Genomic DNA, 26,733 nt, shown 5'->3' on the forward strand with positions numbered 1-26,733 from the left:
TGTTTTTTTTAGATTTTATTTAATTATTCATGAGAGAGACACAGACAGAGACACAAACAGGGAGAAGCAGGCTCCCTGGGGAGAGCTCAAAGGGGGACTCAATCCCAGGACCTCAGGATCACGCCCTGAGCCAAAGGCTGATGCTCTACTGCTGAGCCACCCGGATGTGAAAGCTTTGGAGTTAGAAGAGTGAGGTTAATGTGGCCTGGATTTCAGCTGCCCCTTGAAGATTAGAATAGGTAAATGGGAAGTGGGGCGGTGCATATATTGAACCACCAGAGAAGCAGATTGAGAATTTTTTTTTATGTTTGACTTGAGCCATTTTACTCTATGTTCTACAAAAAAGCAAGGGGCTTAAGGACCCGTTTTTCTCAGCTCAATGGGGGCTATTTAATAAGAACAGTGTTTGAAATTTACTTGATGCATGGGCAAATTTTGTATCACTTAGGAATGCCTGCCATTTTCTTTTAGTTGGGCATATCTATAAAATTTTGAGACTATTTAGTTTCACAAATGAAACTTCAGGAAGAGGAAAGCTGCTGAACCATTTGAAGAGTTAGCTTTACCCTCTCCTTGATACGTATCCTCAGTCAAGGAGATGACTTCTTGTTATGGCTAATAGTGTTTCAATAGACTGTTTTGTTTTGGTGTCTCCTTCAGTGGTCAGAACTTGCTATGTAAATTAGGTCATCTCCCTTATTTAGGAACTTGATTATTGGCTTGACTTTTTAGGCCAAGATAATTCTTTGTTGCAGAGGGCTGTCTTGTGCTTTATAGAATGTTCACCCACTAGAGGACAACAGCACCCTCCACCCCCCCTCCCCAAACCTCCAATTGTGAACACCAAAAATGGTGTTCAAGGACATTGTTAGATGTCCTTGAGGGTAGGAGTGGGGGGGATCACCTCCACTTGGTAACTACTGGATTAGTAGGAATAAAGATGTGATGAATGTGTTGAACTCTGATTTTATATGTGTATTTGTCTTTAGATACTTAAAACCCATGATTATTCTAATGTCAGATTTTATAAAGACTTCTATAAAGCTAAGTATGAAGTGCTGTGTAATTTCCAAAAGAATATTACAATCTAGCAGGTATTTCATAATATATTTGTAGAGCAAGGGAAGATGAGTAATCTCAGCCTCAAGGTTTTAATGGAATAGATTTTAAGGACATCAGGAGGGAAACCTGTTTGTTATTATGTGAATGCATAATAATAGCAGTTTTGCAGTAATGATATTCCTCATTCAACAGGTTTTGGGTTATTAACTACATGTATCACTATGCTTCCTAAAACCTTTTTAAAGGCAGAGTTAAAGTATGAAAAGTTGTCATAGAATATAAACATCTAATTTTTGCATAGAGACAACGTGACTATGAGCATGGGCTTTGGAAACTATCTGGGAACAAGTCCCAGCTGTACCTTCGAGTATGACTTTGGGCAGATTACTTACAAACTCTATACCTTAGCTTCCCATCTGTCATATGGGGTTGATAATAGTATTGGCCTCAAAGGGTTGATTTCATTGACTTTATTTAAAGCACTTAGAGCAGTACTTGGCACACACTCTAAGTATTAGGTGCTGCTATTACTATTAGTATTAAGATAGTTTTTATCATATGTAATATTCCTAAATCCAATATTTCTGTCATTACTAAGGTGTAGGTTAAAAGGTGAGGGTATCTTATACTCATTTTTTTACTTTCCAGATTATTGTCAGATTTTTCAAAGTAGAATTACTTGAACTTTGTGAATATAGATGATGATTTGTAACCATATGGGTTCCTGGATAAAGACCACAAGTGGAACTGTCCCACTTATAAAACCTTTACTACAGTACCGTAAAAAAGGATCATTTGCTAGAAACCCAGGTCAAATAGTGAAAATCCATGTAGAAAAAAAGAAAACACAAATAGGCTTTTACAGACGTATAAAGTCACACAACATAAATACTGTATCATAATGCTCTGTGCTGTGGTTATTCTGCTTGGATGGCACTGACAAACTTTGTAAAATACAATCCAATAACACCTGGACCAAGAAATAGTTTTTTTTTTTTTCCTTTTCCTGTTACGTCTCCCTCCAACAGCCATAGCTGCTATTCATTGTTCTAAAGGCTATCTCAAATTTAGGATTATTCTTCTCAAAAACTGTATTACTGATTACATTCCTATGAAAGGTTCTGATTGCCTTTGAAAGGTAAGTACTAGCAGGAGGAATAGTATTTTTGTGGTAACTGTTTTTCCTTATTTTTTCATTTTTTTGAGGACTCAGTTAAGTGGTAATCTTTTTAGGGACTTCATAAGTGGCATTGTTTTTTATTATTACTATGAAAGGACCTTTTTTTTTTAAGAGGCCAAAAAGAAGAGTTACAGGTTGATTGGAAAAGTTGTGGATAGCCTATAGAGTTTTTTTGTTTTGTCGATTCTTTCATAGAAAATTACTAAGGTAATATTGTTTATTTCCTGAGACAGATTTTTCCTTCATAAATAAGACTTCTCCCCCATTAATATTTTCTTGTTTTATTGTAGATTCTTGGATTAAGTAACTCTGAACTTGGGTAGATTAATGTTATCTTTGGTTCCCTTGTAAGTTGAGAGCTTTGGACTAAATAATCTATATCATATTGCTAAAGTTAGGACTCTAACTCAAGCAGAAATCCAGTGCAAGTTATAGTTGTCCATTGACCAGTTACATGAGGTAGGTACTTTTTCATTTTCTTATTTTTTTTTTAAAGATTTTATTTATTCATGAGAGACCTACAGAGAGAGAGAGAGGCAGAGACACAGGCAGAGGGAGAAGCAGGCTCTATGCAAGGAGCCCAATGTGGGACTCAATCCCAGGTCTCCAGGATCACACCCTGGGCTGCAGGCAGCGCTAAACCGCTGTGCCACCCGGGCTGCCCTCATTCATTTTCATATGAAACTGTGAAAGACTAGGAAGTTTTTAAGTAAATTTCTTCTCTCTTAAATGTAAGAATGAAGTCACTGGAAACCACACAGTTAAAACAATTGGCAGGTTTTTTTAAGCCTTTTGTAAGGATACATGTCCTGTTTAAGCATGTTAGCTAGTAATTGCTAGCCAAGACATTTTGTTGGAGCTTCTCTACCTATAGCTGTTTTTGTGATAGGCAGTGAATGGTTCACAGCAATTTTTAATCCTTTTCTTTAGAAGTAACTCAAGTAAGAAGTTGCTCTTTGTTTCCAAGAGTGACTTGGGTAATGATTCCTTTATAAAAGAGCTGTTTTAAACTTATCATCTTGGCTCTTGGACATTTGCTTTATTAGGGTAGTAGAAGGAGATCAGTTTAGAATTAGGAAATTTGTAGATAATGTTTCTTAAAAATAAAAGGATAGGAAAATGACAAGTTTAGTTATTTTCTATAAACTTATTCTGAAAATCATCTGGTTCTTATATTGGATTAGCATCTTTCGGGGAAGATTGCTAAAAAGAACTGGTGAGATCATTTACCATGGATGTTTAGCCTTAGGCATAGAGAAGTATTGGAAAGTATGGGAAAAAGGAGCTATGCTTCCCACATTGGAGAAAATAATTCTGATAATCTCTTAGACCCTTGAAAGCATAGTTTTTAAAAATTTTATTCCAATACTCCTTCAATTTTTCATAGTATTTTTATAACACATTCTTACAGCAACAAACTGAATTATCACTTGGTATTTAGAATTTATCTGAATGTACCCATACATATCAGGAATGTCTCCAACTGTAAATACTTAAAAACCTTACTAGTAATGTCCAAAGCAAGAGTTTCTTTTTCTTTCATGATGAGAAATCCAGAGAGGCCATTTGGGGCCAGTACATCAGCTCAGGAAAGGTATTAATTCGAATACCCTGTTTCTTCCTGAGGCACATTATCTGCATATGTGGTACTTAACCACGATCACAGGATGGTGTTTTTACCTTTAGGCATTGAATCTCTGTTCCAGAGAAAAGTAAAGGGCTTTCTTCTAGTAGCCTTCTCACTTTTTTCTCCCCAGACGGGATGCCTTTTACCAGAGATCTCCATGTAAGTTGCCTTTGCAGAACTTTATCACCTCTCTACCTATAGCTGCAGGGGAGGCTGTGAGATCCAGGTGGTAGCTTTCCAGAGCCAGGAAATATTTGGAGTATTCAAGGAATTATTTGGTAGTAGTGGGAGGGTGAATGGAAAAGTTTTATTAGTCCTTAATTATGTTCTAAAAAATAAGAACCCCACCTTCATTTCATAATTTCATCAGAGGATTTACAAAACCATATAAACTACTGAAATCTTTGGTGGAAGGCAAACTTGAATAATCACCGTAATAAAATCTTAGACTTTAACTCGCTTTCATAATCTTTCGTGAAATATAATGAGCCTTGCACATTCTTTACTCTTGGCACTCTTGAGTTTTCTCAGCCAAGTTGTTAAAAGAATAGTGTATTTTAAGCTAATTTTTATTTTGTTCATCTGTTTACCCAGTACAACCTTTCTGCTGTGAGGACAGGATTCTGGCTCTGTGACAGGCGTCTTTTTTGGAGACCCTCCTTCAAGAGCCCTGCTGCCTATAAAAGATAGGTAAGCCTTTTCTCCCGAGATTTTTTTTTTTGCCTTCCCTCAATAAGTGCTTGTGTCATTCCTCTGATTCTATACCTTCACGGTTGTCAGAGATACAGAAAATCCTCCTCAAATTAAAAAAAAATTATGGTATTAATCTTTTACAAAATTAGATCACAGTACATGGTACTACCTGAAATTAATGGCAGCGGTCAATTTTTGTCTGTTTCCCTTTAGTGCATTAAAACTTACTATAATACCGGATGGTTCTGAGTGAACCACTCACAGCAGATTTAGAACTAACAAGCTGGAATCTTAATAAATCCTGTGACATTTTGGAAACTAGCCTTTTCCTAATTTTTTTTTAAAACTTAACCACCTAATTTTTTCCCAGATATTTCGATAAAAGACTTGAGTCTTGACTCCTGTTTGGTTAAGTAACAACTTTAGGTAACTCATGAGTACCTCCAACATTTTTTCTTTGTAATGAGCCACGTAATGGGTTTGCTATAATTACTAAAATTTTCAAAATATTTTAAGAGAGTCTTTAAAGTAGGGATTTCTCATGTTATCATTTTTACATTAGTTAATTCAATAAATTGAGAGTATACTAAGTGCTATTGAAGTTCCAGAAAATATTTTCTACCCAAATGCCCTTTGAATAATAAATTTCCAAATGAAAATGCTGCTATCTGTTGCTGAGGAAAAGCTTTGGAGAGAAATGACAGTAGTGTCAGTTGAAATTGACCTTGGGAATAGAAAGGAAAGTTGGACATGTGGACCAGGATGGGGAGCAAGAAGGTCCAGGGACCCTCTGACTGACACTTGTTTGTGGTTAGGTAATGTGTCCAGAAGTAAAGCAGTGAGAGATGAAGCGAGAGCAGTGTACATTGAAGCCAGACTATGGAAAACTCATGAGGCTGGGTCTTGTTGTATAAGTAATGGGTACATCATTCTTGTTTATTCAGAGTGATGGTCTTATTCTACCTGAGTTTTGCTGAGTAGGGAAAAAGAGAGAGACCTGGCCTCGGTCTTCTAGGAACAGTCTACCTGGGGAGAGGTACCACCACTCATTCAGTAAGCATTTATTGGTAAACACAAGGAGCAGAATTACTGAGAATCTGTGACATGCCCTGTACTTACACATCTTGTTTCTGAATTAGTCCTGACTCCCAAGTGAGAGTATGATATATCCTCAGTTTTGTACCCCAAGGATATTATATATATATATATATATATATATTTTAGTATTGGAGTACAGTTGACACACAGTGTAACATTAGTTTAAGGTATACACTAGTATGTTTTATTGTCTTGTCCTTATTACTCTTTACAGAGCTGCTAGTTCATATGCTTCTTTTTTTTTTTTTTTTTCTGTCTTCAGAGTTAGCTATATAGAATTAGTGATTTAGACTCAAATTTGATTTTAAGCAATACCTTTATATAAGTTAATAAGTATATATCCACTTCTAATTATTAAAAAAGCTAAAAGCTATTGACATAAATATACAACTTAAGAAATTATCTTATTGACTGTCTAGTTCCTGCCTTTTCTAGGGCCAATCATTTATAATCTAGACCAGGAATTGGCAACCATAGCCTACACACCAGATCCACACTATGGCCTGGAAACTGAGGTTTTTTTTTTTTTTTCATTTTTGAAATATTTGTTAGAAAATGAAGATTACAACAGTAAGCACTGTAGCCAAGCAAAGCCTAAATTAATTACCTCTGACACTTCATAGAAAAAGCTTAGTGAGAGATTCAGACTATAAATTTATCTCTCATCTTAGAAGATTTATAACTGGGATCCCTGGGTGGCTCAGCAGTTAAGTGCCTGCCTTCAGCCCAGGGCGTGATCCTGGAGACCCAGGATCAAATCCCACATCGGGCTCACTGCATGGAGCCTGCTTCTCCCTCTGCCTGTGTCTCTGCCTCTCTCTCTCTCTCCCTCACACATGAATAAATAAATAAAATCTTAAAAAAAAAAAAAAAGAAGAAGAAGATTTATAACTAGGTGAGTCTGCTGTGGGGCTTTAAAAATATATATAGGTGCCCAGGCCTCAGCCTTGATGATTTACCTAATGGTCTCTTTTTTTCCTCCTGCACATACAACCACTTACACATACAACACAATATAGGTAAGTTATGCCAGAAGACAGTAATATTAAAAAATCAAGAAGTTTGGCTGCTGTTAAGTGGCAAACATGTTATCTTAGGAAGCAGAGTGATGCTGATGAAACAATCTCAGAGCTGGAGTAGATCTTCAACAGTTCTCTAGTTTCCAAGAATATTGTCCCATCTCAGTCTCCAAATAATTACATAGTAACTACTAGGATCCAGTTCTCAGCCCTACACTGGAGATCAAGGAACAAATAAGATGGGGTTCTTTGTGCTTACTAGTTGTTGGTAGAAAGGAAGAGGTCAGAGATCAGGAGGAAAACAGTATAACTTACAAGTTTTAAAAAGGACATTTAGACAAGATAATTTAGAGGCTCAGAAGATAAAGGGTATTTACCTCTTTCTGGAGACATGTGAGGAGTAAAGATCCAGGCAGGAAAGCTTCACAGTAGCTTACAATTTGATCAGAGCTTTTAAAGGATAAACAGGAGAAGTCAGTGAAAAGTGAAAGGAAGTGATTTGGTAAAAAAAAAAAAAAAAAAAAGTGAAAGGAAGAGATTTGGTAAAAAAAAAAAAAAAAAAAAAAAACTATACAAAATTGGATTACACTAAGGCCCATCTTGGCTTTAAAAAGAAAATTCTATAAAGAAATGATCCTGGGGCCGCTACAAAATTTAGAAGGTAATGGCCAGAGAGCCCTAATACAAAGGTTGGTGATCCTTTGTTGCTATTTTGCATTTTCTGCCAACATTATTTTATTATTTATCATGGTAACATTTGTATGTAATGGAAAAAGTTAAATTTAACCATATAAATAGGTTATGATATCACTGGTTTATTTCTAACATTTCAGTTCTGGCTTAAAGAGATACATAGGTATGTTAGTCATTTCCATAAGCAACTAATCTAGGGTAGGCACACTGGACTTCATCAGATGTCTTGCTTCTCACTAGCTGTGAGGCATTGGCTCTCAACTACTCAGATACATTTTCCTCCTTTGCAATGAGATAAACAGTTTTGTCTTTGGATCTTTTTTTTTTTTTTAAGCTCATATAAAATAATGTATGTGAACGTAGTCTTATGGAACTGCCTCTTTTTTTATCCTTTCAATTACATTTTAAGCACATCTTGGGTATAGAGTACAAGTAAACCAGATCCTACAAATGATACGGAGATGAACATGACAAATATTTAAATGGTTGCTTTATGCCAAACATTTGTAAGGTTGCTGGGGACAGATAGAGCTAAGTAAGACAATCAGGTGTCTCTTCTCATGGAGATTGTCAAATATACCTTTAAGGAACTTGTGATATGGCAGGGAAACAGGCTATAAATAACTAGTTTAATAATGCTATGTATTAGATGTTATTCTCTTTGCTACCTTATACTTATTTACTCATTTAATCCTCACGACAGTTCTACAGATATGGCCACCATTCATCAAGTCTCTGATGCTGATAAGGTATCATTTTAATGTAAATTATAAAATTCATCCCAGTTCAGGTACTGCTGAACTGTGAAAATGTGAAAAAAAAAAAAGTGTTAAATTCAGCAAAGTCTGGATTTTACAGATGAGGAAACAGGCATGGAGAAGGTAAGTGATGTACTTGAGAATACAGAATGGGTCGGTAGTGGAGTCAGGGTGTGAAGCACGGTTTAGCTCTCACTCCTGCGTTCTTATTCACATGAAGTAGGGATGCGCGAATTGTAGGCCAGGTACTGTGCGACCACAGATGGATCACTTCGTGGTATAGTGAACATTCAGAGAAGGTCACTGGCAGGCTGGATTTAGACTCAAGAATGAGATTGTCCTGAGAAGAGGGAAGAAAAATAATGAGGATTTGAAAGTTCCTATAGAGTGTAATTGGGCGTGCTTCCACTCCTCCTCAGCTCTCCCTGGGCCTCTTTTCCTCCAAAGTATGTGATTATTCATTCACCTTACCTGCCAGAAATTGTCCATTGTGTCCCAGTCCAGGGTCCTTTGGGATGCCCATTTTTCAAAGTAACCTCCTTCTATACATACCTAAAACTTACCATCAGGGCAGCTGAGGTGATTCTTTACATCTGCAAGACTAACTCACATGATGTGATTACTCTGATTGCCTTTCTGCTTGAGATGAAACCTGTAGACATGTGGTTTTCTAGAGTTCAGTTATTTTACTACTCCGCTTTCACCACTACTGCATGTCAACATTTATCTGTCTAAAAAAGATAAGCTTTACTGAATTCCTACCTTAAATATGTTGCAGAATAACTTGTTGGTTATTAACAATAAGTGAAATCCAGTGATATATATCATGTAGTTTATTATTACAGGGATGGATGTTTGTGGGGGCAGTCCTATCTACCAGAACGTAATGAAATAAACACAGTGCATCATGGTTAGTTACTAACACAGGTGTCATTGAGCGTATCTTACTGCTTTTGTTCTGTGTATCTATTTTTTGAAATGTGCCTTGCTTTTAAGAAAAATTTAAGACTTCAAGTGACTACATTTGTTTGATGAAAGAATTTCTTTATAAAGGAGGGCACTCATTGAGCGTATCTTACTGCTTTTGTTCTGTGTATTCTTTGAAATGTGCCTTGCTTTTAAGAAAAATTTAAGACTTCAAGTGACTACATTTGTTTGATGAAAGAATTTCTTTATAAAGGAATAATAGCTAATATTTATTAACCATTTCCTGTGAGCCAGGCACCACTAAATGTACTTTCCGTGTATTAATGCATTTATTCCCAGAAAGCCATGAAGTATGGTCACATTTCCCCCATTTTGCAAATGAGGGAACTGGGGCCAGAATCTGAAAGCAGGCAGCTTGTCTCCAGAGCCCACATTCTTACCTGTTAGGGTTCTGTAGTGCTTGTGGACAGTATGTTTACAGTGTTTCTGTTAATAGGGTAGTTCACTTAAAAAACTGGGAAACGGGCAGCCTGGGTGGCTCAGCGGTTTAGTGCCTGCCTTTGGCCCAGGGCGTGATCCTGGAGACCCGGAATCTAGTCCCACATCAAGCTCCCTGCATGTAGCCTGCTTCTCCCTCTGCCTGCGTCTCTGCCCCCCCCCCCCCGCCCCCCGTATCTCTCATGAATAAATAAATAAAATCTTTAAAAAAAAAAAACTGGGAAACACTATGCCTGCTGTGGAAGATGGTGTGAAATACAGAAGTGTAGTTTCATTTCGTTGTTTGTCCAGTGGAGATGGCTTGATTATCCTTCATTTATCACTGAAGTTTTATACTTTGTCAAACTATCACTACTCTAGTTTGCAGGTTTTAAAATGGTGCCATATCATGCGCCTTCTAAAATTTTAATGATAGCTGTATACCCTGGCCTTAAAAGGCTCAGGAACTATTTTAAGTATGTGATTCTAATCTAATTTGGATGGGGATCAAGTAATAATGCTTATAATGTAGCTATCCCTTTTTTGTAATAACTTTCTTGTAAAATATTTTAATCACCTACAGATCCAGATTTCATTAAACTTTGACTAAAAAGTGATACAGAATAGTGATTATTCTGTGTATCAAGTACACCAACAGAACTTAGGAAATTTCAATATTCCCTTTTAGACTTACTATGGTTCTTTTTTTTTTTTTTTCCTTACTATGGTTCTTATGAATTAGGTGAACACTTAATAAAACTTCATTAGAAAGTTGATGAACCAGTGGTACCTTTCCACCATCCTCCCTCTTTAGAACACCTCCAAAAAGTAGGAAATAAGTAAAAATGGCCTCTAAATAGCAAAAACGCATAGTAAATCTCATATACTTTACTTTTAGAAAGCATTTTGGCCCCTTGCTACCTCTTAAATGCATTTTTAGTGGCAGTTAAACTAGATAGGTTAGCCAGCTGCCAGCCAACAGTACATGATTGCAGTAGGACAGGGTGCTTGTGGCCTGGTGTGAATACATAGTGATGGCAGTGTGGCAAGAGGAAAAACAAATACTTAAATTGAACTACACTTAGAAAGCCTGAGCCCACTTAACTCTTGGGACAGATTGGTCTATATAATTTTCTTTAAGAGTAAGTTCAAACCAGTATCTGTTATTTTTTTTTAAAGAAGGAATTATGATAATCAAATTAAAGTGTAAAACATTGGAGAGACATTCTGTCAGAAGTAATTTGCAAGATTTTTGGTGTATGAAAATGAGATTTTAGGTTATCTTGAGCTATTTGCTTATATAAGATGCTTCTACTTTGGGAAAATTAATTAAATGAAAAAATGTTCCCTAATATCAAAGACCCTGACTGGGATAAAGCTTAAATTATAATACTGCCATTTTAATTAATCTATGTATAAATATGTGTAAGATAAGTATACTTAGCTTTTTTTTATTTTTATTTTTATTTATTTATGATAGTCACACAGAGAGAGAGAGAGAGGCAGAGACATAGGCAGAGGGAGAAGCAGGCTCCATGCACCGGGAACCCGACGTGGGATTCGATCCCGGGTCTCCAGGATCGCGCCCTGGGCCAAAGGCAGGCGCCAAACTGCTGCGCCACCCAGGGATCCCTACTTAGCTTTTTTTTCTTTTTAAATCAGCTGAGTCATTGTTTAAGGAAACAGGTTCTGGAGTCAGATCTATTTGAACATCACTGTGTGTATTCTGTTAGTTACGCGGCTGTGAACAAAATACCTCTTGAGCCTTAGTCTCCTCATATATTCATAAATAGTTCCTTAGCAACTGCTGTACTTGGTGCACTATTTTGGGAGTTCGGGATACACTTAGAGTGTCAAAAAGAATCCTGTCCTCATGGAACTTCCATTCTAGCCAGAAGAGACAAAAGAAGAATATTAATAACACCTATGTTCTAGAGGTGTATTTTTTTTTTTAAGATAGACAGTACATATAAAGTTTTCTCTAATGTAGTATGTAATCAATTTGGGCATCTTATTTTTAGTGTTTGATTCTTGTGACTAGTTTTGCGTCAGGATAAAATGAAGTTTGTTGAGCATATCGGTTACCTCAAACATTGATAACTAGTAATAATTTTTCTTCGGTGATGTTGAATACATTAATTTTCTCTGGTATCATTGAGAGGCACAGAGGAATAGAGGAATGGAATTCATCTCATTGATACATGTTCTTTGCTTTCCTTTCCAACAGCCCCCAAAAAAGACTTCTAAAAGAGAAAGACCTAAGCAGAAAGCCACTTCTAAGAGTAAGAAAACTGTCAAGAGTGCTAATGTTAAGAAGGCAGATAGCAGCACCACCAAGAAAAATCAGAACAGTTCCAAAAAAGGTATGTCAGATATGGCGTGCCCGCAGCAACCTGGGAGGTACGACTCCTATGCTAGAGCACTTTAGGAGTGTGTGTGGAAACAGAGAAACTGCAAAGAAAATGGGCTGGGGGAGGGAGGGAGTGGTGTTCTAGTGTCTTATAGTTAAAAATTTTCACAATTGACAAAAATTTCCATGCATATTATGTACATAGCTTACAGAGTGGTGATGTGTAGTTGGACCTGATACCTCTCTGAGAATCTCATGAATGCTTATCTTCTCTTAGAAAGTGAATCCGAGGATAGTTCAGATGATGAACCTTTAATTAAAAAATTAAAGAAACCTCCTACAGATGAAGAGTTAAAGGAAACCGTGAAGAAACTATTGGCTAGTGCCAACTTGGAGGAAGTCACAATGAAGCAGATTTGCAAGGAGGTAACTGGACAAATACTTGAATCGTTTTTGCTTTTATTTGAAAAATTCACTTGGCCTTTAGTTCAAAGCAAGATTCTTAAGTGCATTCATTCACTGAATAAATGTCTGCTAAACTGTTATATGCCAGCCATTCTTATAGGTGCTGGGATACTGTGCGTTAAATAAATGAATCAAAGCCTCTGCCCTATTGAAGTTACTTCATAAATAACAGTAGCATGTGTACAGTGAATAAAGTTAAAGTGATACATTACAAACTGCAGAGAAAACTATTGATGCATCCTTAGATTATGTTAAAGAAGCAGAATCTTAGGGTCCGGCTGACTCAGTTGGAGGAGTATGTGACTCTTGATCCTCGTGGTCATGAGTTCGAGCCCCACATTGAGTGTAGAGATTAAGATTACTAAATAAATACTTTAAGAAAACAGACTCTCATGAACCCCTTTGTTTTCAGCATTACTGTTCTAATAGGATGGTATAGATCAGGTTTTTAGCCCAGCCTTCTATGAAGTTAGTTTCTGATACTCAGAAATTAAAATGACCTAGTCTTGAATAGGATTCCATAGAGATTCCATACCCTAGATCCAAATTGGGAGATTTTAGAATCTAGTTTCTCATGGTAAAGCCAAATTAAAATTTCAAACATACTAAACATGAAATATTCTATGCTTTTTTGAGACCTTGATAATTGTTTATTCATTTAGCATTCACTGAGCCTTTACTGTGTACCAGGCACTGGGATAGATTTGGGGGTAAAGCTGGGGATTCCATTCCTTAACTGTCAGGGGCTAACCATCAGGTGAGACAGGAGGAAATAGCTGGTGCAGTGAGTTGGGGACAGGTGGTGGGAGCTGGGCTGGAAGAGTGCAGAAGGGGCCATGGGACCACAAGAAGAGCCACACCAATGTGGGCCCAGGAGGAGGGAAGGGATCCTAGAACATCAGCTGTGCCATCTAGTCGAGCAGTGTGGACACATGTGCGTAAAAGAGGACAGGACTGCAAAGAATAGTGACTAGTTTAATTTGGCTGGAGACTACAGTAAGAAGGAAGTTGCATAAGAGGGAAGAAAAGGAAAAGTTTTGTAGAACTCCTATATACCTCGCTGTAGAGCTTATTTTTTTCCCTCAAACTAATGGGAGAATTGGGAGACTTGTTGGGATATTGGGAGCTGATCAGGGGCACATATAGTCTGATTTTTAAGTCGCCCCAGACACATCGAGAAGGACAGAATGAAGAATGGGATGAGAGGCAAGAAACCCAAGTTTGTCATATCAAAGTTACATGGTGACCGTAATCCAAGTCAGAAATCAGCCTGATCAGAGATTGCTCCGTGTGAGTGTTAGGACATAGCTGCATTAACCATTGAGGGAAGAGAACAGAGGGTACACTCTGAGAAAAGAGGAGTTTTGTTCTCAACATTATGAGATGAAGTGCTTGGAGCATCTAGTGGGAGACACTGTGACCACTGTAATTCTCGCATGGTAGGAGAGAAAGCCAGCCTGGACTACTGCTGGGAGTTCAGTCCAGGAGTCTAGAGGTGTGGTGGGCCAGGCAAGGAAATAGAGGGGGAGAAAAGCAAAGGTCAGAGAGTCCTGGAGATCATTAATATCAGAGTTAAGAAGTGATTCCTACAAAATACAAAAAATCATAGAGGTGTTATCAAAGCCAAGACAGAGAGGAGACCGTTTCCAGAAGGAGAAGGGTAGTGCAAGTTGAGTGGTCATGACCTTCCATGGGCAAGGACTACAGAGAGCAGTTCAGGGTGGGGGATAGAAATGCCCCGTAAACATGAAAACACACTTTCCCTACTCATGAGGAAGATAAAAATTGAATTATTTTTGCTTACTAGCTTGACAAAAATGAAGAGTTTCCATGCTTGACAAGTGTAGAGGGAGATGTATTTGTGCTTAAAGTTGTAACAGCTTTGGAGAACAATTAAGAAATATCTTAACATTTAAATTGCAAATGCCATTTAACCTAGCAATTCCATTTCTAGGTCTCTGTGCTAAAGACAGAGTCACATCTGCACAAAGTGATTACAGTAATGTTCAGCATGTCTGTAATGTTGAAAAATCACAAGCTAACTGGCCATCAATAGGGAAATGTTTAAACTGGTACATCTATTTTTGGAATGCTATGTAGCAGTTCAAAAGAACATGGAAAAACCTTCCAGGTATTGTCACCTTTTTAAACGTACAGCGTATTTCCCCATCTATGTAAATACAGAAAGACTATACCATCATTGATACGTTTCTGTGTTTGTGTAAAAAGTCAGTTTTCAAGCCTGGAAGAATACAGCACGAACTAGAAATCGGTGTCCTCTGAGGGCAAGGACAAGGGACGGTGGTGGGGGGGGAGGGGGTTAGTTCTGGGCCTTTGGTTTTCCTGAGCATGCTTGTGATTTTTTAAGGGGGTTATGAACATGGAGCGGTCAGGTGGGAAGGACTTGGACGTTCTTGTTTTGGACTCGGTGTGCAGGAGGGAACTGTTCCCAGCGAGCCATCTCGAGGATGGTAACTGCTAGGATTACTGACCCTTGGATTGAGAATGAATAGTGAGGAAAGTGAATAAAGCTGCTGGGGCAGCCCAGGTGGCTCAGCGGTTTAGCGCCGCCTTCAGCCCAGGGCCTGATCCTGGGGTCCCGGGATGGAGTCCCGCATGGGGCTTCCTGCGTGGAGCCTGCTTCATCCCTCTGCCTGTGTCTCTGCCCCCCCCCCCCCCCCCCCCCCGTCTCTCATGAATAAATAAATAAATCTTTTTAAAAAAAATTAAAGCTGTTTTAAACAGCTTTTTTGGAAGGAAAATAGTAGCCACATGGAGGGTGGGGATACAGGCTGATGAAAGACTTTAGGATGGTCGGGGAGAGAAAGCACACGTGTGTGTTAGGCTTGGGGCCCGCGCTGGGCAAGGAGCGGGACGGCGGAGGAGAGTTCAGGAAGGTCAAGGAAATGGGGGGTATTGGTGGATCCAGATACAAACAAGCTGGAGGGAAGAATTCTGTCAGCGGAAGGAATGCATAACAGTGGCTTCTTGGCCAAGAGCAAGGAGGAGGAAAGGCTGAAAATGCTCTTGATAGGAACAAAGGAGGGTCTGCTGGCGAGGCTCTGGCATTGGATGCCATGAACCTGAAATGGGACCAGTCTTTTAGAAGTTCTATTTTCCCACAGCAGTCTTTTCTCTGGACTGACCCTAGAAAAGTTGGTAGCTAGACCAGTTCAGGGTTAGGAGTTCTGCAGAGAAAGAACAAGGGCGCGAGCAATTGCAGTGATGTGAGTGATTGACCGTCTCTAGGAACTGAGGGACTGCCGCCAGCGGGCCAAATCCGTCATCCCATCTGCTTTTTTGTAAATAGTTGAATGTGACAACCACATCCATTCATTCTAGCGTGGTCTGTGGCAGCTTTCACGCTACAATGGCGTAGTTGAGTGGTTGCAACAGATACTGTGTTTCTGGAAAAGCCAAAGCCATTTAGTCTGGCCCTTGACTAAGAAAGTTTGCCTACCTTCCCCGTACCTCAGGAGTGAAGCCTGCAGGTGTGGATGGAGTCTCTGTGAAGTCAAGCAGCAGGGAGCCAGCCAGTTGACGGAGAGACAGACATTTAGAAAAGCTGTAGGAGTAGAGCTTGAGAGCTGAGAGCACTGGCTCTCAGGGATTTAACCTTGGGGACGGGATTGGGTGTTGGAGTGGAGGCTGAAGTTCACTAGAGTTCAAGTAGTGTTGGAGGATGCAGCAGGACAAAGTACAAAGTCTCTGCGAGACACTGACAGGTAACCTGCCAGTGTAAAGAACTGAGTTCCCTTACCTAAGATCTGTGCGTGTAGGTGTTTAACTCACCCATGTCTGTTACTTCAGCTGATAGTCCCAAGAGCCTATATCACACAGAACGTGTGAACGCTAGTCTGTTTTCTGCCCGTTGCTGTAGTTCTCTGGTGAGCCAGAGCACTGCTCAGGCGCATGTGTGTTCCTACACAGCAGCCATTTTTTCTTTATCCAAAGGTAAAGACTATCACTGGAATTTTAAATCTGCTTTTTATCTGTTTCCTTTTCACTATAGGTATATGAAAATTATCCTGCTTATGATTTAACTGAAAGAAAAGATTTCATAAAAACAACCGTGAAAGAGGTAAATATGTCCACCTTTTCCAATTTCGATCAACTTGAACATCTTAAGACAAAGGAATTATGTATCATAATTATACAATTATGATATGCATCATAATTGCATCATAATATGCAGTATCAAATACTGCATATTTTTTAAAATACCACTAGATCACATTTGACCCTCACATTTTCTCAATAGATGGGGGAAATATTTTTCTTTCCCACTGTAAAGCTTAAAAATACAGACTGATCGGTAGTGACAAAACCTGACCTCAGGCTCTCAGTGTATGTGGGCAGCCAAGTGCATCACAGACTCTCTCAACTACTTGAGCGTAATTGCTGTCCAACAAAGGCAGAAGATCAACAGTAGCTATAGTTTTATATTGGTCCCAATAGACATCCCAAGGTCACATTGTAAAACAGGTTTAAAAAGTTTGGGGGAGGTTATGATTTTTGTGTGCCTAATGTATTGTGTATACAGGAAAATGATGTTTCTCTCTCATTGCAGCTGATTTCTTGAGGCAGTGGAGACAGAGGACTTGTCCCATGGACGTAAAGATCTGATTTATACCATTATACCAGCAAAGAGAATGTATTTCCTTTTCTAAATCCCTGCAAGCATTGTGTTGGTACAACTTACTGCTGATCTTTTTATCTTGAGTGTTATGTAATTTGAGTTTGTTGTTTTAAATTGCATTTCTATGCAGTTTTAGTTTAAAATTTTGCATGGCAGTCACTGTTCCTTGCTTTTATAGTTGTATTTTGTACATTTTGGATTTCTTTATATGAGATCGTAGATTCTCGAACTGTTGTAGTTTTTAGCGCACTTAGTATTCGCTTCAGACATACTTTTAATCAAGTAGAATAAACTATTACTGACATTTATACATGCAGAGACTATGGCAGTATTTAGTATATGAAATATTTTGAATACACATCTGTCAGTGGTGATGTGTTCATCATATTAAAAAATATACAGGCTTCAGCTATCCAGATGATTAAATTGGAAATTTTCTGCTGCATGTGTATATATGTCAAATTGTCAGCATGACAAAAGTGACAGATGTTATTTTTGTATTTTTAAAAACAAATTTGTTGTATATAAAGTTTTTTTATTTCTTTTGTGCAGATCAATTTTTAAACTCCTCTAGGTAGGTATCTTTACAGTTAAACTTTGAAATGTCAGTGTTCGGCCAGATGGTATGACGGAGCAGTGAAAGTCAGAATTCAGTGGAGAAAACACTGAAGGAACAGATCGTTCTCTGCTTTGCCTCAGAAGTGTCATCAATTTGTAGTTTTAGTGTTAACTCTGCAAGTGTCTGTAGATACATTTTATATTAAGGATCAACCAAATCAATACATCAGAACTTCAAAATTTGGGGACAGGGTGGAATCAATTAAGTACAAGCACATTTGGCATATAATAAATGAACTGATTTTTAACTGCTTTTGCCCATCCATATAAAATGCTGATACTTACCGGAAAGGGGGCCACCTCTATAATTATGATAAATGTACTGAGTATAACGCTAGAAGACAATGTGTAGGCAATAGTGGGTATCTCCAACAAAGTATTTCTCAGAAGTGGTAAAAAGACTTATTTTTAACATTAAAGAAGCTAAATGTATTTGTGGAATCAGGGCTTTTGGGTTTAAATTTTGGCCAATCAGGATTCTAGGTGATCCAACATGTAGACCACTCCTGAATGAGACTGTTTTATCTTTTAAATTGTCTTAATCAGTTTATTAAATCTCAATTTTAAAACCTGCTACTTAACAATTAGGCCTTTGATAAATCAGTTGAGTGATTAAATAAAAAATCCATCAGTAGAACCGGAAAGATAAAAAAACGTGTTGACTGTTAGGTATTTTAACAGGTTTGACTTGTTTTCTTGATAAATACAAATGAATGGCATAAACAACTAAATGAAACCTAAGAATTGGCCTTTGATTTTAAATATTTAATTTGTTCCTATAAACCTTGTCAATAAAAATAATAAATCCATGCTCTTGTCTCTTGCATCAATGTTTTATGGTTTCTGTGGCATTTCCCCTCTCACTGAGGATTATGTCCCCCCTTCGCTGAGGATTTCAGAACAGGGAGTTTTAGGTAGATTTAGCCCCACCGATGACCCATTTAATTTGGAGTGCTCCTCAGGGATAACGAACCACTACTGTGGAGAAATCACAAAGGAAAACTGGGAAGTGATCTCATAAATGGTAGGTTATTATTTTGTGACCATTTACTTGAAAGAGGGTAAGCAGTAAAACCTAGGAGTAGAAAAGTTTACAGAAGGTTTGGAGGAGAGGGGACTGGTACCTAGAACGAGTGTGTTCATCACCACAGTGCACAGTGTATTTGAAAAACAAGTCTAGTTTTTATTAAGCAGTTTTACACAACCAGCTCTTCACAATCTGCAGTTAAAACACTGTGTATTCACTGCTGTTCAATTACAAAGTCTTCAAACAGTGAAAAACATATTCAAAGAAACTCAAGAATAAAAGTACCGTGGTTCCCTAAAGAACAAAAAATCAAATGATGTCACTTGAGACGAAATCTTTTACATACACATTTACTGTACTTGAGCTAACTAGGTTTTCCCATAGTTTGCTGGTAGCACAGTACAAGTTTAAGTGCCCAGAGACTAAAGAATTGTGAACCATTTCAAACTTAAAATACTTTGCATTTTTCACTAAACACATGCTATTTAAACATTTTAATACATAGCATTTTAAAGCTGAATGCTTCCCAACCAGTACCAATGAGTCTTAATCTGATAATCTCAACATTTTCCTGCCTTTACCCAACTTTGAAACCAATTTACTGCTGTTCACTTTTCTGTATTTGCATCATACTTTGATGGAGAGGGATGTGTCTAAATGTGTTCTACGGTTTGCATAAAATAACTTTCTACTTACAAGGTGACTTTAAAGATACTTTGCAAAATATTAGGTATTTTTAAAATTTAAAGTCCTTTTGAGTCCCTTTTTGAAGCAGACTGACAGAACTGTTCAGACTTTTTAAAACAAAAGCATTTAAGTTTTACCATTCACTTTTCTAACTTCTTGGCAAGATAAGCATCCTGAAGACCCTGAAACCAGTGTTTATTTTGTCATGAGTGAAAAAAGGGAAAAAGTAAGTATCTGCCATGTTCTCAGGCTTTTAAGATATGGCTTTACATGTGTAATATTAGGATATCACATTTTTCTGCAGTTTTCCAGTGGACCTGCCTATGGAATACTGAAAACATAATGCTGTAAAAAATATTCCTAGAGTTTGAATCAGTTATTTTAAAAAGCGGCAGTAGAAGGAGTTTCTTATTAAAGTATTCTGACAAGAAAGATCTTTTTGCTCTAGTGGTTGCCAAAATTAAGGCTATTTGAAGTGTGCCATCCACCCAAATTTGGCCCTTAGAAAAATAGCCATATTCTAAATGGTCTAAAGTATGAAGTCTATACTATAATCTCTAACCCATTCTAAATGATAGAATATACCTGCGCTGTTTAAGGAGTTGAAAATTTTGCTGATTTGCCAATGAGTGCACCAATCTAAAACCTCGTGTCGCAAAAGATACCTGAATTTAAATTTCTTTTGAATAACCCAATGGAAAGAAATATGTACAATATAAAACAGTCTAGAAGTTTCATTTACTTTTAACTGAAGAGTTTGTGCTGTATCTGAAAAGGAAAGATTTCTATCTAAATTTTAAGTAAAAGCTCAATATCGGAGCTATATAAAAGTCTTAAGGCTCATTGGCAAAGATACTGATAAACTGTCACAGAAGAAAAATGCATGGCTTTATCTGGATTTTTAATGATTGCTGCTTGGTTTCTCAATGTTTGAAAACTGATGAGCCCAATAAAATGTCCAATTTAAAGGGAGTCTCCAACCATGGAAGAAATCCTATCGAAAATCTTAAGGTTCTATGCTGCCTTATTCTGAAATACAGAAAACTTAGCCCTACTCAACCTGTGGAAATTAAATATAAGTGCTGCAAGAGGATTCTTGGGGCTAATGCTCTCAGAGGTTCGTTTAGTTTGATTTTATGCAAGTGAGGTTTTACACGTGTTTCAGACTTTTTACCATTTGGGGCAACAGAAGAAAGCAGGGTCCAAACAAATGTATTCAAAATGCTGCAATCTTGCTTGCTTCTCGAACACCACTCAAATATGCCCCTGTGACAGTTTGTGGGAAATGCCTGTTTGTTGCCTGTAAGAAATAATTGCATATCTTGAGGTCACGTATAGGGAACTCCGATGGTAATCGGTAGATAATACAAGCTACACTTTGCGGTCCTCAAAGTTCGATGGCACTCCGGTGCTCATATGAACACTCCTCAGCCGTCCCTGCACCTGCCGTCCTCTGGTCATCCCCCCCGCCCCCCTTGCTTCACCACCCCATTCCACGACTTTCTCTACAGTCCTGGGAAGTCCTGTGTGGCAATCCGTACGATGTGCCCTCTGTACCCTGTGCTGGAACTAAGAACAGTGACGGAGCCCTGGGCCCTGGGCCCCATCAGCGTAATCACCCTCGCTGTTAGGATCGTGCTGAGAAGCACGGAGCCCCAGCCAAGTCCTCCGCCTTGGGAGTTGTGCAGACGGCTGGACCCGGAGGACAGCTCGGTCACTGAGCAGGAAGCGGAGGACGGTCAATGGACAGCCCGCTTTGCAGGGGGTTCCAGCCGGACCAGAACCAGCCCCCCACGACAGGAGAGACAGCCTGATCTGCGGCTGGGGCGTGCGGGGCACGGTGAGCAGGTCTGGGCCTGGGCCGGAGCTGAAGTGGGGGTGAGCAGACCCCAGAGGGGGAAGTACCCCGTGGACGGAGGTGTGAACAGAGGTGTGTGCCACGTCGGGGCGTGGGGGGAAAGAGCCAGGGCCAAAGACTCCAGGAAGAGAGGAGTGAAGAGGAGGCAAGGACACAAGGACTAGGAGGGGGAGAGAGTGGCGGGAACCTCACAGAAAGGGGTCTAAGCCGCAGCCGCTCGGAAGCGGAGGACGGTGGCTGGAGGGCACAGTCACGCTCTGCTCCCACAGAGCTGGCTCTCTGCAGGCCAAGGACGAACCAAAGAGCCAGTTTTTAAAGGATGTTCTTTTGTAATCATCCAGAAATCAGGAAGAGGAAAAAGAACATTTCAGCGACACTCGTATGAGGCCTGAAGCTAACCTTCCACGTACGACAGCGCGCCGAGAATTCGCTTCACTCTACATTACGAAGAGCACCCTGGTCCCTCACCAGGTCCCCCACGGCCACTGCCATGACCCACCGGGGATCTGAGGCAGAGGCAAGGTCGAGGCACCGAGCCAGATGCAGATTAAGTCACGTCCTCATAACGAAGGGCAAGGCTCCGGCTCCCGGGATGTCAGGAGCTGCCACCAAGCAAAGAGAAACTACATGTTCCCAGAGGAAAGAGCTATAGATAGATACCCCGAGGCCTGGGATCCAACCACCCGTCGGCGAGCTTACCAGAGCTTTCGGGAGGCTTTATAAAAATGCCTCACTCAAATCTAAGCAGATAATCAAGGATGGGATATTTGGACATGTGGGAGGCTGACGCTACAGGAACTCTGAGGAGTCATGAGCAAGAGGAGGATGCTACCAAAAGAATAATCCAAGGACAAGAAAGTGCTCATAAGCACAAAATTTCCAAGAGTGGGAATATGAATCTCCCCCCGCCACCATAGGATAAGGAGAGAGATGAGTAACAACAAAGAAAAGAAAGATCCTCAGTTCAGAGTTCCAATATGTGGAACAGAAGACTAGAAATAAGAGGAAAAAGTGGGGAGACAATGATCAAAAGTGAAAAAAATCAAGGACTAAAAGGATATAAGCATCTAGATTACAAGTGAAAACAGGCACAGAAAAAAATTAGTGATCAAAACAGCAAAAACATTTCTCAACAGAAATTTTTTAAAAAGGCCAGTTTAGGACAGCTATTAGCAAAAACCAGAAAATTGGTGGGGCATGTGGGTGGCTCAGCCGGATGGGCCTCCGACTTTTGATCTCAGCTGAGTTCATGACCTCAGGGTCGTGGGATCGAGTCCCACGTCAGGTTCCCCAACTCATCTCAGAGTCTTCTTCAGATGGTCTCTCCTCCTCCCTCTGCCTCTCACCTCCCACACGTACACTACCTCCCTCTCTCTAAAATAATCTTAAAAACATCTCGAGTGTTGGGAACTTTGTGACTGCTGGGGGGAACGCACAATGGTGCAGCTGCTGTGGGAGACCGTGGATGGTGCTTGAAGGAATTAAGCGCCGAATTAATATATGATCCAGCAATGCCTCTTCTGGGAATATACCCCGAAGGACCAACCGCGGGGTCTTGAAAATACACGTACACCCGTGTTCAGGGCACAGCATTAGTCACAACCGCCTAAAAGCAGAAGCAACTCCAGTGTCCAGGACATGAATGTGTACACGAAATGTCATCTCTACATGTAATGGAATATATTTAGTCTTTTTTAAAAAGGAAGGCTAGGGAAGCCCCGGTGGCCCAGCGGTTTGGCGCCGCCTTCGGCCCAGGGTATGATCGAGTCCCACGTCAGGCTTCCTGCATGGAGCCTGCTTCTCCCTCTGCCTGTGTCTCTGCCTCTCTCTGTGTGTCTGTCATGAATAAATAAATAAACTCTTAAAAAAAAAAAGTTTTACAAAAATAAATAAATAAAAAGAAAGGCTATTCTGACACATGCCACAGCGTGGATGAACCTTAAGGACGTTCTGCTGACTGAAATAAGCCAGTCACAAAGGACAAACACTGGACGATCCCACTGAGAGGATGAGGCACCCAGGACAAATCTGTAGAGATGGAAAGTAGACTAGTGGGCTCCAGGAGCTGGGGGTAGAGGGGATGGGGAGGGTTGCTTCACAGGTACCGAGTTCCAGTTTCACAGGATGAGAAAGTTCTGGAGATGGATGGTGGTGATGGTGGCACAGCAGCGTCCATGTATTTGGTGCCACTGAACTGTACACTTAAAAAATAGGATGGTAAGAGCCTCGTTCTAGATGAAAATGGGCACTGTCGCTCATGGTGTCCAGAAAAAGTGAATGTGGCTACACTGAGACGGGAGGCGGTTCCATCACAGCAAGATGACCGCAGGGGTGACCACGAGGCCCTAACATCCTTGGCTGGGCTCAGGGAGTACAGTGGAAGTAACAGGACTTTTCAATGTTAGAAACAATTAAAAAATAATGATTTTAGATCATTTGCCAAAAGAGCAATCAGTGTACTTCCTACAATTTGACTTGTAAAGAAACTGGATTCCAAAGATGATCCAGGGGATCCCTGGGTGGCTCAGCGGTTTGCCGCCTGCCTTAGGTCCAGGGCATGATCCTGGAGACCCAGGATTGAGTCCCGCATTGGGCTCCCTGCATGGGGCCTGCTTCTCCCTCTGCCTGTGTCTCTGCCTCTCTCTCTCTCTGTCTCTTTCTGGAATAAATAAATAAAATCTTAAAAAAAAAAAAAAAAAAAGAAAGAAAGAAAAGATGATCCAGCAGCTGGAGAAGTCTGGAAGTCTGTCCATATTCGAGTGGATGAGAGAAACCCAACCAAAAGTACCGTGACTATCTGTCGGTGACAACTGTGGACTAAACACAATTTCTTTTAAAGGGGCTCTTTTGAAGACGTTGATTCCAACTTTGGAGGAACCATGGTGATTGGCAGTGGAAGGAATCCCACGTGAAATTCCTCACAGAAAAACTTACGGACTTAAAAAAAAATAGGATGGTAAGTTGTACATCATGTGTAATTTACCACAATTTAAAAAAATAATAAATATTAAAGAAAGAGAAGAAGGAAGACAGGGATCTAGAAAATTAAAACGCCAATGCTGGAGAGCAGTAAGGTGGCGTCCCAGAGAGGCAAGGCAAGAGGACACCAGGAAGGGGTTTCCAAAAGTGGCGCTAACACGGCAGCTCCCAGGGCCTCGACGGTGCTCCAGGGAGGGTGGGGGCCCCCAGCAGACGGGTGGGGAGAATTCAGCTAAGGGATAAAAGGGCCACTGCAGCTGTCAAGAAAACAGCTGTGTAAGAAAGGAGTCCACGAACACCTTGGCTCCACAGGAAGCCACGTCACACGAGCACCGATGCCCATTCTCAGGTGTGAGGTCACCACACTGAACGGCTAAATCGTCAACCCGAGGGGAAGTCAGACAGTGTCCACCCTGTCAGACCCGAAGTCAACAGTGGAAATATCTGAGAACAGGCAGGAAATTCCTGAAGAAACCACAGGAAAGGTTAAAAATGGTGTCCCGGGGGTGTGAGCTGGATGTGGAGGGGCCATTCTGCTGTTTGGTGTCACGATGCCCCCCCCTTTTTTTTTTTAAGATTTACTTAGTTTCCTCCCCATGGGGAAGAGGTAGAAAGACTCTCAGGCTGATTCCATCCCACCACAGAGCCTGACACGGGGCTCGATCTCCCGACACTGAGATCATGACCCGAGCTGAGATCGAGAGTCAGATGCTTGACCGACCCCCCGCCCAGGAGGCCCCTGGTGTCATAACACTTTGACTGTGTCTGACTTTGCTTTGAAAACTCTGGACACACAGCACTTTAGTTAAAAGAAAGTAACCAAAATAAAAGTGACCAGGTTCGAGATCATGGTACGCACCTCGCCGGCAAAAAAGACAGTTCCCTGTATTTCCTCAGCAATGATATCGTAGGCTTCTCCGCTCCCGCCTGTCTTCACGAAGCTGTAGGCCATCTGGATCCAGGGGTCTGTGCTCCACCGAGTGACAAAATACTTGGTGGGGTCTGGGACTTCCTGTGTCACGGGGAAGGAACCACCACCCAGGATCAGCGGGGGCCTGGGAGGAGCTGCAGCCCGGAGCACAGATACCCAGTCCCGCCTCCTCCAGAAACAGAGATGGTTCCTGGAGGCTCTGACCCGGCGCCCCCCACTACACCCCCCACCTGCCAGCTCCCCCCAGGCCCAATGTGTGCTGCGTCCTGTGTCCTGCCCAGGCTCTGCAACCTCCCCCGACATCTCAGGTCTACATCTTGTCTGGCCAGAGACGTCCTTCCCATCCACCCACCAGGCCGTCACCAGTGCCCTTCCCTTTCCAACACCCGGTATGTGCTGGAGGTGGTGGAAGGAGGGTGTCCAGGCCGGGGGTAGGGAAGGAAGGGGGCAGTCCCCGGACAAGCTGGATTCTCAACAGCCTCCTCCACGGAACAGCCATTGGACGATATGTTCCATGTTCACTAAATTTCAAATAATTCTGTGCCTCTGATGAGCACATGAAAGATATCTCTACGGAAACAATGTGCTAAGTTCCAAATAACTAATGTGAAAACAAGTTTTGGTGAGATGTGATCACATCACATAAGATAAGCAACAACCCGGGTTCCTCTCTTTCTCTAATTTACCTAACTCTTGAGTCATTTCAAATCTTTCTACTCCCACTCCTTTATTTGAGAAAAAAAAAAAAAAAAAAAAGCCACGCCATTTACAAATCTCCCAAGACTGTGAGCTTTAGCAAACTGGCAAATATAAAGTACCTAGCTCTGTCTGTGGGGTAGGAGAAAATTCTGGACCGGATCTGTTTGAAAGGAAAGTTGTCAAAGCTTGCTGGGGTTTGGGTTAATACAGGACGTAGGGAAAGTGCTGAGCCTTTTACATCCTTGGGAAAGAAAGGGGATGTGGTGCTCACTTCAGCAGCACATCCACTAAAATAGGAACCACACAGAGAAGATTAGCATGGCCTCTGTGCAAGGATGACATGCAAATTTGTGAAGGGTTCCACATTTTGTGCAGTTCCCTAGCAAACAGCCACCCTTTGTGGATTAGCACAGGAGGGGGGAAAAAAAAGAAAGAAAAAAGAAAAAGGAGGGCGTGTGCGTGATGCTAGCCAAAAAGGAAGACAATGGTGTGAAAGGTGCCATAGAATATTGCTGTAGGTTCATTTGCGTACCCCTAAAATTCGTATTTTGAAGCTCTAAGCCCCAGTACCTCATAACGGGATGATATTCAAAAAAGGGCCTTGCATGAGGTAATTAAGTTACAGTGAGATGAAGAGGGTGGGCTGTAGTCCAGTATGACTGGTGTCCTCACGGGAGGAGGAGACTGGGACAGGCCCACAGGCCAGCACAAAGGGAAGACCGTGTGAGTGTGAGGTCACGGGGGAAGGCGGCCACCTGCAGGCCAAGGAGAGAGGCCTCAGAAGACACCAAACCGGCCTGCACCCTCCCCGGGCCGGTGAGAAAACCAACCTCTCCTGCTGAGACCGCCCAGTCTGTTTTGTTACGCAGCCCTAGCCCCCCCAGCACCCCCCCACCCCCCGCCCAGGGATTTAGGTGGGAAGCCGGACATGGGAATCAGGAGTGAC

At 40.8% G+C, this 26,733-nt stretch overlaps 2 protein-coding genes and 2 non-coding genes across 6 annotated transcripts in view; 3 read left to right on the plus strand and 1 right to left on the minus strand.

Moving 5' to 3' along the window:
* Nucleotides 1-18,415, plus strand: part of DEK (DEK proto-oncogene) — a 30,734-nt gene extending 12,319 nt beyond the window's left edge. The window contains exons 8-11 of the mRNA XM_072729056.1: nucleotides 11,762-11,897; nucleotides 12,162-12,310; nucleotides 16,362-16,430; nucleotides 16,920-18,415. Coding sequence (XP_072585157.1) covers nucleotides 11,762-11,897; nucleotides 12,162-12,310; nucleotides 16,362-16,430; nucleotides 16,920-16,931 — 366 coding nt within the window. The 3' untranslated portion in view covers nucleotides 16,932-18,415. The remainder of the gene's footprint in view (nucleotides 1-11,761; nucleotides 11,898-12,161; nucleotides 12,311-16,361; nucleotides 16,431-16,919) is intronic.
* A 353-nt stretch (nucleotides 18,416-18,768) lies between these two features.
* The window catches only part of KDM1B (lysine demethylase 1B), a 59,639-nt gene continuing 51,674 nt past the window's right edge, over nucleotides 18,769-26,733 (minus strand). For all 3 annotated transcript variants that reach the window (XM_072729053.1, XM_072729054.1, XM_072729055.1), the window contains 2 exons: nucleotides 25,017-25,169; nucleotides 18,769-20,620 (listed from right to left, as the gene is read on the minus strand). In XM_072729053.1, coding sequence (XP_072585154.1) covers nucleotides 20,537-20,620; nucleotides 25,017-25,169 — 237 coding nt within the window. In that variant the 3' untranslated portion in view covers nucleotides 18,769-20,536. The remainder of the gene's footprint in view (nucleotides 20,621-25,016; nucleotides 25,170-26,733) is intronic.
* Nucleotides 23,401-23,532, plus strand: LOC112920573 (small nucleolar RNA SNORA1). The gene has a single exon (XR_003235095.1). It is a non-coding gene; the product is annotated as a small nucleolar RNA SNORA1 (small nucleolar RNA).
* Nucleotides 26,051-26,157, plus strand: LOC112920578 (U6 spliceosomal RNA). The gene has a single exon (XR_003235096.1). It is a non-coding gene; the product is annotated as a U6 spliceosomal RNA (small nuclear RNA).

Source organism: Vulpes vulpes, chromosome 12, assembly GCF_048418805.1.
Source record: "Vulpes vulpes isolate BD-2025 chromosome 12, VulVul3, whole genome shotgun sequence".
NCBI classification, from domain to species: Eukaryota; Metazoa; Chordata; class Mammalia; order Carnivora; family Canidae; genus Vulpes; species Vulpes vulpes.